This window comes from Sapajus apella, unplaced genomic scaffold (genome assembly GCF_009761245.1).
Source record: "Sapajus apella isolate SASKATOON/1434 unplaced genomic scaffold, GSC_monkey_1.0 scaffold12, whole genome shotgun sequence".
NCBI lineage: Eukaryota > Metazoa > Chordata > Mammalia > Primates > Cebidae > Sapajus > Sapajus apella.
In genome coordinates, this window is record NW_022436952.1 from 28,649,676 (window position 1) to 28,668,032 (window position 18,357).

Consider the following 18,357-nt stretch of genomic DNA (forward strand, 5'->3'; position numbering starts at 1 on the left):
CTCCTCGGCCTCCCAGAGTGCTGAGATTACAGGCGTGAGCCACCGTGCCCAGCCCCAAAGGGTCAGATTTTTTGATTGGCTGTATTCTTGATGTCCTCTCATTCAGGGACACAGGTTAACAAAGTACCCATATCTGTGACATGTTAATCTCATAGCAGAAGACAGAAGTAAGAGAAACTGCACTGACCCTACAAGAACACTTAAAGCTTCTGTTAGGATGTGGCTCGTATCACATGCTTACATTCCAGAGCAAGTCACACAGCCTGACAGTGGAGTAAAGACATATACTCTACCTTAGAGAGGCATGAGAGGAGGCATGGAGAAAGTATAATTTAGCAGATAATTGAAATTAGAATCTACCATATTGTATTTAATGGAATCCAATGGTGATGTTATGTTATACCTGAAGATTACGTCTTTTTTTTTTGAGACAGAATCTTGCTTTGTTATTGCCCAGGGGGCTGCAACAATGCAATCCCTGCTCACTGCAACCTCCACCTCACAGGCTCAAGCCAGTCTCCTGCCTCACTCTCCTGTGTACTGGGATTACAGGTGCCTACCACCACATTCAGCTAATTTTTCTAGTTTTAGTAGAGATGGGGTTTCACCATGTTGGCCAGGCTGGTCTTGAACTCCTGACCTCAAGTGACCTGCCCGCCACAGCCTCCCAAAGGATTACAGGTGTGAGCCACCATGCCCAGCCTGGTTTTTTTGTTTTATAAAAAGATTACCAGTGTTCACTTTTAATAAACACGTTACTATCAGAGCAGTTGTGACAAAAACAAAAACAAAACACATTTTTTTAGACTTTTAAAATAGAGGCATATAGAAAATGGTTCATAATTCTAGTGTCCAGATTACCTTTGTTAAACTCACAAAATAAAATTGAAAAAGTGACACATTAAGTTGGTCAGAGGTGCAAATAAAGGTTTTAAAAAACACATTTCTAGAAATCTAAAAAATGAAAAGGAAAGCTGCTTTTTTCCAAATCTCTCTTAGCAAAGGTACCACTACTAACAGCTTATTGTGGTTTCTTCTCAAAAAAAGAAAAACTTATGCCAAAGAAGCTTATATTTATAAAAATGCATTTTTATTTGTACAGATATGATACCTACTTTTACATTGTAGTGCTTTTGAATGAAACTAATTCACTAGTCACAAAGGTAATTGGTTTTCCTGTCCTTTTTTCCCCTTTCAGCTGGTGTCAGAATGATCTACCCAGCATGCTTTGTTCTAGTCCCTCAGTCAGACATTCCTACTCCTAGCTCTGTGGGATCCACTCACTGTTCATCATCTTGCTTGGGTGTCCACCAAGTGCCTGCTTCCACAAGAGATCCTGCTATGTCTTCAGTTACGCTTACACCACCTACGTCTCCTGAGGAAGTCCAAACAGGTATTGAAGTAATTTGTCTCCTCAACTCTGGTAATCTGTTATTTTATGTACAGTAAGTATTTATGAAATAATTTATTTTGAAATAGTTTCAAACTTCTTGAGAAGTCACAAGTGTAGTGCAAAGAATTTCCTTAACCAGATTTCCAAACTGTTATTACTTACTTCATCGCCCTCTCTATATGTACATTCATTATCGTTGGTCTTTTTCTGAACCATTTGAGAACAAGCTACGGACATAACGTCCTATCACTCCTGTGTACTCAGTGTATTTCCCAAAATTAAGGACACTCTCATATACAACTATTACTCCATCCTCTTAGTCAGAAAATCAGCACTGATATACTGCCATCCAGTTTGCATTCCCTGTTTTAGATATTTTGCTTTCTGTATTTAAAAGTTGCATACTTTTATTTTTAAAGCTTTATGTGTTTATAATTTTAATATACATTACTCCAACAGCAGCCCATTGCTGTGTTCTAATTCTTAGGCATTAAGTCCTACAAAAATGAACCCAGACTTTTATGGTAACTGTCAATACAGAACTAAAGCTTTTTAGCTATTAAAAGGGGTTTAGTTACCAAGGTGCTTATTTTCTGCAAAATGCCATCACTCAGAAGGAGGCATGCATATACTAAAGTTCTGACCCATCGACTCATGCAACAGGTTTATATCCCTGCCCTCCCTCATCCGTCTTTAAAACAAAAACACAGAAGAGCTTTTTACAACAGAGGAGAAATATACAAAAACACAGAAGAGCTTTTTAAAATTGGAGGGGAAATATGCTCATGCTCAGTTGACCTTAAAAAAAAGACTAATTTCCAACTGGATAAGACCACCAAAATGTTTGGCCAGAGTCCAGCAATGATTAACTGACCCAGGTCAGAGGCTGGCAGGGACAGAAGGGCCAGAGTGCCACCGCAGAGGCTCATCCTGGGCTCCAATTCCCACCTCGATGTGGAAGCCAGGCTCTGTGCAGCATCTCCATGGCTAGTGTCCAGGGCCCCTTCCCACTACTCCTGAGTCCTTCTGGTCTACCTACCAGCCCCCCAACCTTGATGACATCACTCTGGACACATTAGGATAATCTGGTTTGCTTATACAGCATGATCCATGGGACACTTCCTCCTTTGCCCTCAGCCTACCTCCTCCCACACGCCACCCTGTGCTGGCCCTACCCGGCTCCTGAGAACCCCACTTTTGGCACTGAGAGTGCAAGGTTGCAGAGATGTACTTGATTGCCACATTTGCCAAATGAGATCTGGTTCCAAAGAGTAACATGCTTTTTGTCTCAAAATATAAGTTTACCAGATAGCTGGAGCAGCTTGTATCACAAATTATTTAAAAACCCAAACAATGTTACTTTAAACCTACCTTTATTCTCCTACAGCCTGTTTTTTGTTCTGTTTTGTTTTCAGTTGATCCTCAGTCTGCTCAGAAGTGGGTCAAATTTTCTTCAGTATCTGATGGCTTCAACTCCGATAGTACTAGCCACCATGGTGGGAAAATACCCAGAAAATTAGCAAATCATGTGGTGGATAGAGTTTGGCAAGAATGCAATATGAACAGAGCACAGAAAAAGTGTGTATTTTCATTTATAAGTTCAAACATTGCATGTTGATAATTATAATTAGAAGATATATAAAGTATAAACAGTCATTTGTATGGTTTTTCTTTACTCAAAACATTGATGTTTAAAATCCATTTTAATGCTAAATTCAGGTTTAATAGAAAATTTTATGAATTCTAAAGAATTTTATAACTTTAAATCTTAGGAGGAAGTATTCTGCTTCATCAGGTGGTCTATGTGAAGAAGAGACAGCTGCTAAAGTGGCATCCTGGGATTTTGTTGAAGCCACACAAAGAACAAATTGCAGTTGTTTGAGGTACATTATTTTCTGATTGATTGATGCCTATGTGTGATAGTTTCTTATGCTACTGAATACTTATGCCCACTTTTTTTGAGATAGCTTACATGAACATGATGTGTTAGGATTTTTTTTCAAAAGAAAATTCAAGAAAAATAATTCAGGAATTTGAAGCTGATTTTAGAAGTACATGTAAATATAAGCCTTAAGTTCATTCACCGTTACTAGAGGTGAATGGTGAAAGTTTTGTTTCCTAGTGGCTAAAGACAATTTTATGTTGGGCTATCATATATATAGCATCTATAAGGTATAAAGGCATACAAATCTTTTGACAAAAACATTCCTTCCTTGATGGTACTGCCTGAGGAATTTCTCCCAAGGGTTCTTTCTTTTTTAAAAAATAGACAGGGTCTTGCTTTATTGTCCAGGCTGGAGTGATCATGGCTCACTGCAACCTCAAACTCATGGCCACAGGTGATCCTCCTGCCTCAGCCTTCCAAATAGCTAGGATTATAGGTATGTGCCACCACACCTGGCTAATTTAAAAAAAAAAATTGTAGAGAAGGGATCTTGGTATGTTGTCCAGGCAGGTTTCGAACTCCTGGACTCAAACAATCCTCCCCTCGGCTTCCCAAACTGCCAGGATTACAGGTGTCAGCCACTATGCCTGGCCTACAATATTTTTTTTAATAGTTAACACAGCATTGGGTTTTGCAGAGTAATTTCTTTTTTTAAAATTTTTTAAAATTTTATTTATTTTTTACCCCTCTCCACCCGCCCTTTTTTTTTTTATTTAAGTTTTTTGGTTCAGGGGTACATTTGCAGGGTTGTGAAATAGGTAAGCTCATGTAACAGAGGTTTGTTGTACAGATTATTTCGTCACTCAGGTACTAAACCTAGTACCCAGTAATTATTTTTTCTACTCCTGTCCCTCTTTCTATCCTCTACCCTCAAGTAGACCCCAGTGTCTGTTGGACCCTTCTTTGTGTCTGTGAGTTCTCATCATTTAGCTACCACTTATAGGTGAGAACAGGCAGTATTTGGTTTTCTGTTCCTATGTTGGTTTGCTAAGGATTATGGCCTCCAGCTCCATCCATGTTCCTGCAGAAGACATGATTTCCTTCTTTTTCATGGCTGCACAGTATTCCATGGTGTATATGTACCACATTTTCTTTATGCAGTCTGTCACTGATGGGCATTTAAGTTGATTCCATGTCTTTGCTGTTGTGAATAGTGCTGCAGTGAACATTCGTGTGCTGCATATGTCTTTATGGCAGAATGATTTATATTCCCCTGGATATATAACCAGTAATGGGATTGCTGGGTTAGATGGTAGTTGTAGCTCTTTGAAGAATCGCCACACTGCTTTCCACAATGGTTGAACTATTTTACACTCCCACCAACGGTGTATAAATGTTCTCTTTTCTTCTCAATCTCGCCAGCATCTGTTATTTTTTGACTTTTTGATAATAGCCATTCTGACTGGTGTGAGATATTATCTCATGGTTTTGATTTGCTTTTCTCCCATGATCAGTGATGTTGAGCTTTTGTACATATGCATGTTGGCTGCACATATGTCTTCTTTTGAAAAGTGCTCATGTCCTTTGCCTACTTTTTAATAGGATTTTTTTTTCTCATATTTGTGTACATTTTTTAGATACTGGATATTAGATCTTTGTCAGCATAGTTTGCAAAAATTTTCTCCCATTCTGTAGGTTATCTGTTTAGTCTGTTGGTAGTTTCTCTTGCTGTGCAAAGGCTCTTTAGTTTAATTAGATCCCATTTGTCAATCTTTGCTTTTTTTGTGATTGCTTTTGACATCTTTGTCATGAAATTTTTGCCCATTTCTATGTCCAGAATGGTATTGTCTAGGTTGTCTTCCAGAGTTTTTATAGTTTTGGGTTTTACATTTAAGTCTTTATAACATCTTGAGTTGATTTTTTTTGTCTGTTGTGTAAGGAAGGGGTCCAGTTTTAGTCATTCGCATGTGACTAGCCAGTTATCCCAGCACCATTTATTGAATAGGGAGTCCTTTCCCCATTGCTTGTTTTGTGAGCTTTGTCAAAGATCAGATGATTGTGGATGTGTAGCTGTATTTCTGGACTTTATTCTGTTTCATTAGTCTGTGTGTTTGTTTTAATACCAGTACCATGCTGTTTTGGTTACTGTAGTCCTGTAGTATAGTTTGAAGCCAGGTAACATGATGCCCCTAGCATTGATCTTTTTGCTTAGGATTGCTTTGGCTATTTGGGCTCTTTTTGGATTTCATATGAATTCTTAAATAGCTTTTATTAGTTCGGTGAAGAATGTCATTGGTAGTTTAATAAGAATAGCATTGAGTCCAAATTGCTTTGGGCAGAATGGCCATTTTAAGGATATTGATTCTTCCTATCCATGAGCATGGGATGTATTTCCATTTGTTTGCCTCATCTCTGATTTCTTTGAGCAGTGTTTTGTAATTCTTATTGTAGAGATCTTTAATCTCTCTGGTTAGCTGTATTCCTAGTTATTTTATTCTTTTTGCAGCAGATGTGAATGGGATTGCCTTTCTGATTTGGCTCTCAGCTTGGCTGTTGTTGGTGTATAGGATAGGGATGCTAGTGATTTTGGGTCCTGAAATTTTGCTGAAGTTGTCTATCAGATGAAGGAGCTTTTGGGCCGAGACTGGGGTTTTCTAGGTATAGAATCATGTTGTCTGCCAACAGGGATAGCTTCGCTTCTTTCTTCCAATTTGAATGTCCTTTATTTTTTTTCTCCTTAATTGATTGTTCTGGCCAGTACTTCCAATACTATTTTGAATAGGAGTGAGGGGGACTTTATCTTTTGCCAGTTTTCAAGGGGAGTGCTTCCAGCTACAATTTTTTTTTTTTTTTTTTTTTTTTTTTTTTATGGTAAATGCAGTGCTGGGTGTTGTGGAGTAATTTCTTATAACATTCTTTGGGTAGCTGTAGGTGAAATATTGAAATAAGATTCAGAAAATAGGATTCTATATGGGAAAAACTATCAAAAAGTAGCAAAACTGTCAAAGCATCACAAAACTGTCATGTTTTCTAATGGACTATACTGGTTGAATGATTGGTAGAAGAATAGAAGAACGTGGAATTCTTTAGAAATTTATTTAGTTTATATATTAAGGCCTTTTGTTAAGATTTGTTTATGAGAAGTTTTATGTTGCCTAGAGTTTATTATTTTATCCTGCAGATTAAACATAGATCATAGGCTTTTGCAGTCAGGTAAACAATGGCCTTGACATCCTAGCCAGAATTTGTGATGAAATAGATGGTCACCTGTCTTTCTCATGGAAATGAGCCAAAGGAATGGAGTGCCTGCAGGTTAGGGCCAAGGTTTTTCTTACATTAGCTCTGTTGGTTTGAATATAATGACAGACTCTCAAGTGTGCTGGTATGTTTTTTGAATGTTCTTATGCAGACTCTTTGGATTACAGAACATGTGATTTTTAAAAGTCTGGCAATATTGTTGAAAAGTTACCTCTGTTAGATTGGACTAAAAATAAGGATATATTTAGCTATTGTTTAGCAGTTTAAAATAGCTAAAAACCACACCTAGTCTTGAACATAATTTGTATAAGGATGGTAGGGTCAGCAAACTATGATAAATTGGCCGTATTTGGCCCCCTGCCTGTTTTGTATGGCCTGTAAGCTGAAAATGATTTTTTTTTTTTTTTTTTTTTTTTTGATATTAAGTCTTGTTCTGTCACCAGACTGGAGTGCAGTGGTACGATCTCAGCTCACTGCAACCTCCGCCCCTTGAGTTCAAGCATTTCTCCTGCCTCAGGCTCCTGAATAGCTGAGACTGCAGGCACGCGCCACCACGCGTGGCTAATTTTCTGTATGTTTTAGTAGAGATGGGATTTCACCATGTTGGCCAGTCTGGTCTTGAACTCCTGACCTCAGGTGATACACCTGCCTTGGCCTCCCACAGAGTTGGGATTACAGGCATGAGCCACCATTCCTGGCCAACTGAAAATTATTTTTATATTTTTTAAAAGTTAAAGAATGTTTTATGATATATGAAAGTTGTGGGAAATTCAGATTTCAGTATTGATAAATAAGGATTTATTAGAGCACAGCCACATTCATTTATTTATATATTGTCTGTGGTTGCTTTTGCCCCATAGTGGCAGAGTTGAGTAGATGTGACACAGACTGGCCCGCCAGGGCGTAAAATATTTACTTTCTGGTTCCTTACAGGAAAAGCTTGCTGGTTTCTGGTCTAAGACCAAAAGAATACTTAAATGAAATTAGGCTTTTCTAGAACTAAGGCTTTTCTAGAACCATTGAACCAAGCAATCCTATTACTGGATATGTATACCCAGAGGAATATAATTCATTCTGTCATAAAGACACATGCATGTAGTGTTCATTGCAGTACTATTCACAATAGAAAAGACATGGATTCAACCTAACTGCCCATCAGTGACAGACTGGATAAAGAAAATGTGCATATACACCATGGAATACTGTGCAGCCATAAAAAAGAAAGATTATGTCTTCTGAAGGAACATGAATGGAACTGGAGGCCATTTTCCTTAGCAAACTAATTTTGGAACTGAAAATTAAATATCGCTTGTTCTGGTTTATAAGTGGTAGCTAAATGATGAGAACTCATGGACACGAGGAAACAACAGAAACTGGGGTCCAGTGAAGGCTGGGAGGAGGGAGAGAAGCAGAAAAAATAATTGTTGGATAGTAGGCTTTCAATACCTGTGTGATATCTGTGTCACACAGATATCTGTGTGATAATCTGTAAACAGAGCCCCATGACATACATGAGTTTACCTATATAACCTGCCCATTTACCCCTGAACCTAAAACAAAAGTTAAGAAAAAGATAGTTTTTTGGCCGGGCACAGTGGCTCATGCCTGTAATTCAAGCACTTTGGGAAGCTGTGGTGGGCGGATCACAAAGTCAAGAGATCGAGACCATCCTGGTCAACATGGTGAAACCCCATCTCTCCTAAAATACAAAAATTAGCTGGGCGTGGTGGCATGCACCTGTAGTCCCAGCTATTTGGGAGGCTGAGGCAGGAGAATTGCCTGAACCCGGGTGGAGGAGGTGGCAGTGAGCTGAGATCACGCCATTGCATTCCAGCCTGGTTGACAGAGTGAGACTCTGTCTCAAAAAAAAAAAAAAACTTAAGAGTTTTCTTTCCCTCTGTTAGAATTTTTATCAATTATTTTTTAGTTCCTAACCTAGACTTTTATGTTATTCTTTTTGAAAAGATGTGGATTTTAAGTATTTTGTCTAAAATGGTTTTAAAGGAAGGCATTAAAAAATGCATGTTGGCAACATAAGTTTAAATTCTTGGTCTTTAAGCTGAACTTTTATTTTTAAAAAGTTATTTTCTTTTGTCCCAGTACAGTGGCTCATGCCTATCATCCCAGCACTTCGGGAGGCTGAGGTGAGTGGATTACTTAAGGTCAGGAATTCAAGACCAGCCTGGGCAACATGGTGAAATCCCATCTCTACTAAAAATACAAAAATTAGGCATGGTGGTACACGCCTGTAATCCCAGCTACTCAGGAGGCTGAGGCAGGAGAATCACTTGAACCTGGGAGGCAGAGGTTGCAGTGAGCTAAGATGGTGCCACTGAACTTCAGTGTGGCGACAGAGCGAGACTCCATGTCAGAAAAAAAAAGTCATTTTTTTAAAAATATATTTTCAGAAATTCCTCACAGGCATATAGAGATTTAATATGCTAAAATTTTACATAATCTATACATGTGACTTGCTTTGGTTAGTTTGCTGCTCTAGTAAATAACAGCATTTCTAATCATTTACTTAAAAAAATTACGATTACATTTTGTACTTTAGGTTCTCTGCCCACCACAAATCTAGTTTCTTATTTCTTAAGTGAAGGTAAGGCAGACAGTGAGCTACTACATGTGTATCCTCTTCTGCCATAGAATATGGGAAGTTAGGGCATGCACTGATAACTGACTCTGTTAGCCTCTAGCTCACTCTCAAATCCATTTCTGCTTTTTCTCTGTTCTGTTCTGTATTGGCGGGAATTAAATTTCCTAGACTTCTTTGCTTTCTGGAGTTGGCTAATAGGAAGCACTAACAGAAGATTGTAGGATAAGAGGAGGGAAGAAGCCAGGGTCTTTACCAACTCCTTTTTGAGCCAACTCTAGCAGCACCTCCCTTGTGTCCCATGAACACAGCCCCTTCTTCATGGTCCCAATTAGTACTGAGCGGATCTTGCCATGGTTCTAGCACCATCCTGAGCTTCTGGGATATGGGAGACTACACCATCTTACTGTCCTTTAGTGCCTGAAGTCATAGAAGCTGCCTGCTGTTACTAGTCTCTGGGCTGCCTCACTTTTCTCTGTTTTGTATAACCAGTTCTCTATAGTGGTTTTCTTCTGTGTCAGTTGTATGCCTAGACCCTGCCTGGTAACGCTGGCTTCTCTTAAAAATTGATTTGAAAAGCCGGGCGCGGTGGCTCAAGCCTGTAATCCCAGCACTTTGGGAGGCCGAGGCGGGTGGATCACGAGGTAAAGAGATCGAGACCATCCTGGTCAACATGGTGAAACCCCGTCTCTACTAAAAATACAAAAAAAATTAGCTGGGCATGGTGGCGTGTGCCTGTAATCCCAGCTACTCAGGAGGTTGAGGCAGGAGAATTGCCTGAACCCAGGAGGCGGAGGTTGCGGTGAGCCGAGATCGCGCCATTGCACTCCAGCCTGGGTAACAAGAGCGAAACTCCGTCTCAAAAAAAAAAAAAAAAATCATAACTGTAACAGACAATTTACATGCCACTGAATGGAAGTATCATAGTTCATATAGTCATTCTGGATTTGATGGACATACATACAGGTTATTTCCATGGGTGTTTTTTGCTTGTGCTTACTTAAAAAAAAAATACTACTGTAACTATCAATTATTTATTAGGTTTTTTGAACACTTACTCTGTGGCAGAAGGTGTCCTAGGCTCTGAATACACTAGCTAACAAAGCTCCTGCTATTATGAAGTCTGCATTCTATTGGAAGTGAGGCAGATAATTTGTTTTTAAGAAGGATTTTTTTGTTTGTTTGTTTGTTTTGAGACAGAGTCTTGCTCTGTTGCTCAGGTTGAAGTGCAGTGATGCCATCTTGGCTCACTGCAACCTCCGCTTCCTGGATTCAGGTGATTCTTGTGCCTCAGCCTCCCGAGTAGCTGGTACTACAGGGGCATGCCACCACATCCAGATAAATTTTGTATTTTTAGTAGAAATGGGGTTTTACCATGTTGGCCAGGCTGGTCTCAAACTCCTGACCTCAAATGATCCTCCCACCTTGGCCTCCCAAAGTGCTGGGAATATAGATGTGAGCCACTGTGCCCAGCCTTAAGAACTGTAAATTTTTTTAAAAATTTGAATGAGTACTGGGAAGGAAATAAACTAGATGGGTGATGTGGTAAAGAGTTGTAGGCGAGTACATGTGACATCAAAAAGGATTCTACCAATTTTACTCATGCTTTTTGCATATAAAGAATGTTGGTTTTTCTTGTGATTTCACTGATTTGAGAACTATCTTCAAAAATTTTTTTTTGCCATTATAATAAGTGAGAAGCATAAAATTGTTTGTTGCATTTTTTATTAGCAAGATTGAATAGCGCACATTTATTGATGCTAGACTTTAGTGTGGTGGAATGTTTGTAGGAAAACACATAGAAAGCAGGCTGCAAAGTAAAAAGCTATACATTAAATTTCACATGTTAACACTGAAGTACTGCATACCTAACATTCATAGGAAAAAACAATTTGAAAGGATTACTCTGTTGGTTTGTGCTTTGAGGGCAGTTTCTTTTTTTACAAAGGTTCTTCAATGCGTTTGTGTTCTAGCATGAAATTAAATTGTTCTCTAAAGAAACTAGCTTTTAGAAAGAGGTCTGTATGGAAGAAAAGGGCTGATTTAATGTTGTCAAAAATTTAGAGACCCACTGCTATTAGTATGTAGCCCCATTTAATAGTCTTTTTACTCTTAATAGTGGGTAAGTGAATGTATGGCCATTTACTTTTCACATCCCTTGTATACTTGGGACATAACTAAATAGTTCTCCTCAGATGAATGAATCCTCTCCTCAGATGAATGAATCCTATGTAGGGATTTAAAATCCTTGCATAAAGTAGAGTAATTCTCAAACTTTTTTTGTCTTAGAACTTATTTAAAGTCTTAAAAATTATTGAAGACTGCAAAGTACTTTTATTAATTACATTTGTTTATATTTTAGAGAAATTTTAAAGCACCACTTATTTTATTAAAATAATCTGTATAATAACATGAATAAAATTATTTTTATAGACATCCACTATATTTTCCAAAACAATAACAAAAACCTAATTGAATGACATTGTTTTACACTTGTGCAAGTCTCTATAATATTGAGTGTGGTAAGATAGTTGAATTCTCATATCTGCCTCTGCATTCAGCCTATTGCTGAATATTGCCTTGGTTGAAGTATATGAAGAAAATCCAGCCTCGTGTAGCTATGCAATTGGAGAAGAGAGGAAAGTATTTAATAACTTCTTCAGATATTTTTCTTGTGCTACTACACCAAAAATTGACAAGTGGTAGTTTCTTAAAGGTTAGTTGCAATGTGGAATCTAAAGCCCTGTTAGTAGTTGTACTCTCACAATAACTGAATGGATCTTTCGATTTTGTGACATGCATTGTCATTTGAAAAATATTGGTTCACTGGGTTATACAGATCTGAATGTTGGCACATTTTGTTATATATAGTCATCTCTAAATATCCGTGGAGGATTGATATTCTAGAACCCTCACAGATAACAAAATCTACGGATGTTCAAGTCCTTGATATGAAATGATACAGTATTCATCTAACCCATGTACATTCTTCAGTGTACTATTTTTTTTTTTTTTTTTTTTTTTTTTTGAGACAGGGTCTCGCTCTGTTGCCCAGGCTGGAGTGCAGTGGTGTGATCTTGGCTTACTGCAACCTCCACCTCCCTGGCTCAAGCAACTCTCGTGCCTCAGCCTCCCAAGTAACTGGGACTGCAGGCATGTGCCACCACACCCAGCTAATTTTTTTTGTGTGTGTATTTTTAATAGAGATGGAGTTTCACCATGTTGGCCAGGTTGGTCTTGAACTCCTGGCGTCAAGTGATCCACCAATCTCAGTCTCCCAGAGTGCTGGGGTTACAGGTGTGCACCACTGTACCTGGTCCTTCAGTGTAGTTTAAATAATCTCTAGATTATTTATAATAAATACCTAATCCAATGTAAGTGATATGTAAATAGTTGTTATACTGTATTGCTTTTACAATTTACATTTTTTTTTTTTTTTGAGACGGACTTCCGTTCTTGTTACCCAGGCTGGAGTGCAATGGCGCAATCTCGGCTCACCGCAACCTCTGCCTCCTGGGTTCAGGCAATTCTCCTGCCTCAGCCTCCTGAGTAGCTGGGATTACAGGCACGTGCCACCATGCCCAGCTAATTTTTTTTTGTATTTTTAGTAGAGACGGGGTTTCACCATGTTGACCAGAATGGTCTCGATCTCTTGACCTCGTGATCCACCCGCCTCGGCCTCCCAAAGTGCTGGGATTACAGGCTTGAGCCACCGCGCCCGGCCCAATTTACATCTTTTTATTGTTGTACTGTTAACTTTTCATTTTTGAAAAATAATATTTTTATCTGTGGTTGGTTGAATTTGAGCATGTGGAATTCAGTCAATACAGAGTATCAAAATATTTCATTTATTAATATTACCAGTGATCTCATCTGAAAAGTATTTAAGTGTTAGAAAGCTATCAAGCTTACTGTGTCAGATAAAGTTTTCCAAAATTCTAAATCTTGCAGTGGTACCAACTGTATTAGCAGTAGCAGTCATTGTTTATCAGTCAGGCTCAAAATTATCAGTTCTTCTTAAATGACAAATTCATTTTGTTCATGTTCGATGAACTAATAACCAAATCTGCCAAATGACCAAATATGAATAATCTTAGTTTATCTACTAGTCCTTTTGTTCTTTAAATGGTGTTTCATGAAAAAAGCTAGTTTCAGCTTGTACTTCAAATAATTGTACAAGTGCTTTTCCTCAAAGTAGCCATTGTACTTCAAATATATAGCAGAAATGCTTTGTATGCACTTCCTATTTTTTTAATACATAGTACAAAAGGATGTGTGTAAGGACGAAGATAATATAAATTATATTTACTGTCTTCATGAAGGACATTCTTAAGTAATACTATCATAAAAAACAGACAGTGAGTGGTGGTGGAGAAAACAATGACTATTACTGCTGTCACAGTTGATACTGCTGCCTCAATTCATGTTCAATTGCTAGAAGTTTTACTGCCTATTTTTGCACCATTTTTGTAAATTTCAACATAATAAGGCAGATAGTGTCTTGGGGTGCTATTATGAAAATAGTTTTGAACCCCTGAAACTCCTAAAAAGGAGGGTTCATGGATCATACTTTGAAAATTGCTTTAGTAGACAGATACTTGAATAATTGATAAGTGAATGATACTGTTGTTTATTTCCTTTTTATATTCTTTTATTCAGTTTCTTCTCCTGATTTAGAAGTTTGGTGTTCTGTTTTTATTCTTTTGTTAATTGATTTAATCATTTATTGTGCCTGCTTTCCTTAAAGTCTAAAGTTAAGTAGAGTCTTTTTTCTTTTTATGGAATGAACAAGGACCTGGGAATACTTTGATCTTGCTTCTCAAATCTTTCATACTATGTTTTTTTTGTTTGTTTTTAGCATTTTAGTTCTTAGAAACTTAAAACATGGACAAAAGTAAGTGAATTGGGCAAGGAATTCCTATTTATCAATCACCCATGTCACTTACTATGTTTGCTTCATCTAGACCTTTTCTGTTGCTGACGATCTTTAAAAATTGTTTTTTAAATTTTATTTATTTATTTATTTTGAGACAGGGTCTCACTCTGTCACCCAGGCTGGAGTGCAGTGGCATGATCTCAGCTCACTGTAGCTTCCACTTCCTGGGTTCAAGCAATTCTCCTGCCTCGGCCTCCTGAGTAGCTGGGATTACAGGTGCCCGCCACCACACCTGGCTAATTTTGTTGTATTTTTAGTAGAGATGGGTTTCACCGTGTTGGCCAAGCTGGTGTAGAACTCCTGACCTCAGGTGATCTGCCCACATTGGCCTCCCAAAGTGCTGGGATTATAGGCGTGAGCCACCATATCTAGCCCAGTATATTTTATTGAACTTGATTTATTGAAAATATTCTTTTGACACACAGTCATTGTGATGAAACACTAGTGGGATATTTGGCATTCCTTTATTTTATAACATGTCTTGGAAAACTGGTATTTTACACCTACAGCACATCTCAATTTGGACTACCCACTTTTCAAGTGTCTAATGGCTACATGTAACTTGTGACTACCATTATTGAATAGTGCAGCTTTAGAAATTAGGTAGAGGCTGAGGCGGGCAGATCACGAGGTTAGGAGATCGTGACCATCCTGATTAACACAGTGAAACCCTGTCTCTACTAAACATAGAAAAAAATTAGCTGGGCATAGTGACACACACCTGTAGTCCCAGCCACTCAGGAGGCGGTGGCAGGAGAATTGCTTGAACCTGAGAGGTGGAGGTTGCAGGAAGCCGAGGTTGGGCCACTGCAGACCAGCCTGGGCAACAGAGTGAGACTTTGTCTCCAAAAAATGTGGAAAGAGGTCTAGAGGTCTGAAGGGCTGGAAGATACAGAAAACACGAATTTCTATTCAGTGTTAAGAATTTACCTTCTAACAATTGGAACTATTTGTGAGGAGGATTCATCTTATAAAGTAATATGGTGCTTGACATTGAAAATATTAAAAAAAAAAAAAAAAAACAAAAAAAAACCATTCAAGCCAGTGGGGTGGCTCTTGCCTGTAATCCCAGCTACTACTTTGGAAGGCTGTAGTGAGCTCTAATCACCACACTGTACTCCAGCCTGGGCAACGACATGCAGGAAAAAAAGAGATTGTTCATAAATTGGGTAGGACCCGCTTGGAGTGTTTTGTTTTGTTTTGTTTTGTTTTTATGACAAATTTCTATGTTTAAAAAAAAAAAAAACTCGTTTAAAAATTCAGGCTGGGTGCAGTGGTTCATGCCCATAATCCTGGCACTTTGGGAGGCCAAAGCAGGTGGATCACTTGAGGTCAGGAGTTCCAGACCAGCGTGGCCAACATGGCAAAACCCTGTCTCTACTAAAAATTAAATAAATAAATAAGCAAGCCAGCCTGATGTGGTGACAGGTGCCTGTAATCGCAGCTACTCAGGAGGCTGAAGTGTGAGAATCACTGGAACCCGGGGGTGGAGGTTGAAGTGAGCTGGGCTTGCACCACTGTACTCCAGTCTGGACGACAGAGTGAGACTATCTCAAAATAAATAAAAATAAAAAGTTCGAACAATACACAAGAATATAAAATTAAAAATTAACAGGTTCCCGTCTTCTGTATGTAGGTCTTCCCTGTCTGCTTTCTTTCACCCAAATGGAATCATGCTATATTTCTGCAACTTATTCTTTTTTTGATAAATAGCTTGGGTATTTATCCATGTTAGCACTTAGAGATTCACTATTTTTAAAAAGTTCATAATACTTTATTTTATAGATATATAGTACTTTATTTGTTAAGTTCCCTATGCTATGCTGTTGATAAAGATTTTTAAAGCAAATCTTAAATATCATTACACTTCTGCAATACTTCAGTGTGCAGCTCTATAAAATACTAATATTTTCTTATGTGACTATAATTCTGTTGTTACAATACCTTGTCCGAATTGTCTCAGAAATGCCTTTTTGCAGTTTATTTGACTGGGATTCAAAGAAGGACTGGGATTCAAACAAACGTGGTAGTTATGTTTTCTAAATCTCTTTGTAGTTGTCTCCTGTTCCCTTTTCAGTACATTGACTTGGTTGCTAAAACTAGGTCAGTTCTCTTATAGAGTGTTTCACATTCTGGATTTTTCGTTGTACTTGTCATGTAATTTTACTTCTTTTAGTGTCATTTAATTTATTCCTTTTTCCTTTGCATTTCTGTAAGTGGAACGTACCTGCAGAGCTGTGCTATCCAATACTAGCTGTTTTACTAACTACTGTTGGCTATTTAAATTTACAGTAGTTGGATTTAAATACAATTAAAAATTCAGTTCCTCAGCTGTATGCAGTAGCTCATGCCTATAATCCCAGCACTTTGGGAAGCTCTCTTGAGTCCAGGAGTTTGTTACAATGAGCTACGATTGTACTACTGCATTCCAGCCTCAGTGACAGAGCAAGACCCTGTCTCTTGAAAAAAATTTAGTTTCTCAGTTGCATTGGCCACAATTCAAGTGCTCAAGAGCCATATACAGGCTGAGTGTGGTGGCTTATACCTGTAATCCCCAGCATTTTGAGAGGCCGAGATGAATGGATTATTTGAGGTCAGGAGTTTGAGACTAGCCAGAACAAAATGGTGAAACTCCATCTCTCCTAAAAATACAAAAATTAGCCTGGTGTGGTGGCATGCATTTGTAATCCCAGCTACTCAGGAGGCTGAGTCAGGAGAATTGCTTGAACCTGGGAGGCAGAGTGTGCAGAGAGCTGAGATCCAGCCTGGGTGACAGAGCAAGACTGTGTCTCAAAAAAAAAAAAAATTTTTTTTTAAATATGTATATATATACATACATACAGAACTTCCCATCATCAGAAAGTTCTGGACAGTGCTCAGTGCCGATCTTGGGGCTTGATTACTTGATTAGACTCAACTTCAATATTTTTGGCAAGAGTACTTCATAGATGGTGTCTGTGTTGCTTTGTATTGTGTCACATCAGAGACATGGTATCTGGTTGGCCTATGTCTAGTAATGTTAAGATTGGTTAGGTGGGGATCAGTCTGACCCTTTTCATTGTAGAGTTTCTTTTGACAGGCATGGGAGAGGGACAGAGTCTCACTATGTTGCCCAGGCTGGAGTGCAATGGTGTGATCTCAGCTTGCTGCAATCTCCGCCTCCTGGGTTTAAGTGATTCTGCTGTCTCAGTGTCCTGAGTAGCTGGTATTAGAGGTGCCCGCCACCACGCCTGGCTAATTTTTGCATTTTTAGCAGAGACTGTGTTTCACCATATTGGCCAGGCTGGTCTGGAATTCTTAACCTCATAATCTACCCGATCTACCCACCTCGGCCTTCCAAAGTGTTGGCATTGCAGATGTGAGCCACCGCACCTGGCCTCATTGTATAGTTTGTAATAATGTTGACTGTGAATAAAGACAATTTATCTTCTTCCTCTGAAATCTCTGATCTTTTTCTTGGGTTATTGCATTGGGTAAAACCTTCAATAAAACATTAAAGGTTGAGAGCTAATATTCTTCCTTTGTTCTTAAGGAGAAATTAGTCACACTTAAACATCAAGTAAGATATTAGTTTTAGTTTTTTATAGATATATATCAAATCAAGCAAATTCTCTTTTATTCCTTGGTTACTGAGTCTATTTGAATAGGGGTTTAATATGTTAATAGTATTAATAGGGCTTTTTCTGTACTTATTGATATAATATGGTTTTCTTTTATTCTGTTAATGTGATGCATGATATTTTTTTCATTTGAATGCTACACCTTACATTCCTTGAATTAACTTCATTTGGTCATGATGTATTATCCTTTTATATTTTGCTGATTGGAGTTGCTAATATTTTGTTAATTATTTACATCTGTGTTCTTAAGAGAGCATGGTCTATGGTTTTCTTTTTGTGTAGTGTCTTTGATTTTGATATCAGGATAATGGTGGATTTCTCCTGTGTCCTTTTGAAACAAGTCTGGTTTTCTTTGATAACTTTGGTTCTTTTTTCCTCTGTGCACAATAAGATTTCCCAAGCTCTGCACAAAAAGATGTCTCAGCATGTCTTCTCAACAGAGAGTTCTTCAAATAAGTGCCTGACACTGCTTTTTAATACTCTTTCTGGATAGCTCTGATTCAACAGAAAAGTAAAATAAATTTAAAAAGAAAAACATGATACCGAATGTGTAAACTCAATATCTTACCACATTTTAAAAGTTTCTTAGTGTATAAAAAATATTTTACATATTTATATATTCATAGCTATATATATATATAATTAAAAAGCAGTGTCAGGCACTTATTT

At 38.1% G+C, this 18,357-nt stretch overlaps 1 protein-coding gene and 1 long non-coding RNA gene across 4 annotated transcripts in view; both read left to right on the plus strand.

Annotated features, from left to right (window-relative positions):
* The window catches only part of MED13 (mediator complex subunit 13), a 124,650-nt gene that overhangs the window by 37,295 nt on the left and 68,998 nt on the right, over nt 1–18,357 (plus strand). For all 3 annotated transcript variants that reach the window (XR_004269702.1, XM_032280728.1, XM_032280729.1), the window contains 3 exons: nt 1,199–1,393; nt 2,809–2,971; nt 3,166–3,276. Coding sequence is in view for 2 of the 3 variants with exons in the window: in XM_032280728.1 (XP_032136619.1) it covers nt 1,199–1,393; nt 2,809–2,971; nt 3,166–3,276 (469 nt within the window). In the remaining variant the exon portion in view is untranslated. The remainder of the gene's footprint in view (nt 1–1,198; nt 1,394–2,808; nt 2,972–3,165; nt 3,277–18,357) is intronic.
* Nucleotides 7,155–13,618, plus strand: LOC116553323. The gene is made up of 3 exons (XR_004269704.1): nt 7,155–7,489; nt 8,166–8,167; nt 13,467–13,618. It is a non-coding gene; the product is annotated as an uncharacterized LOC116553323 (long non-coding RNA).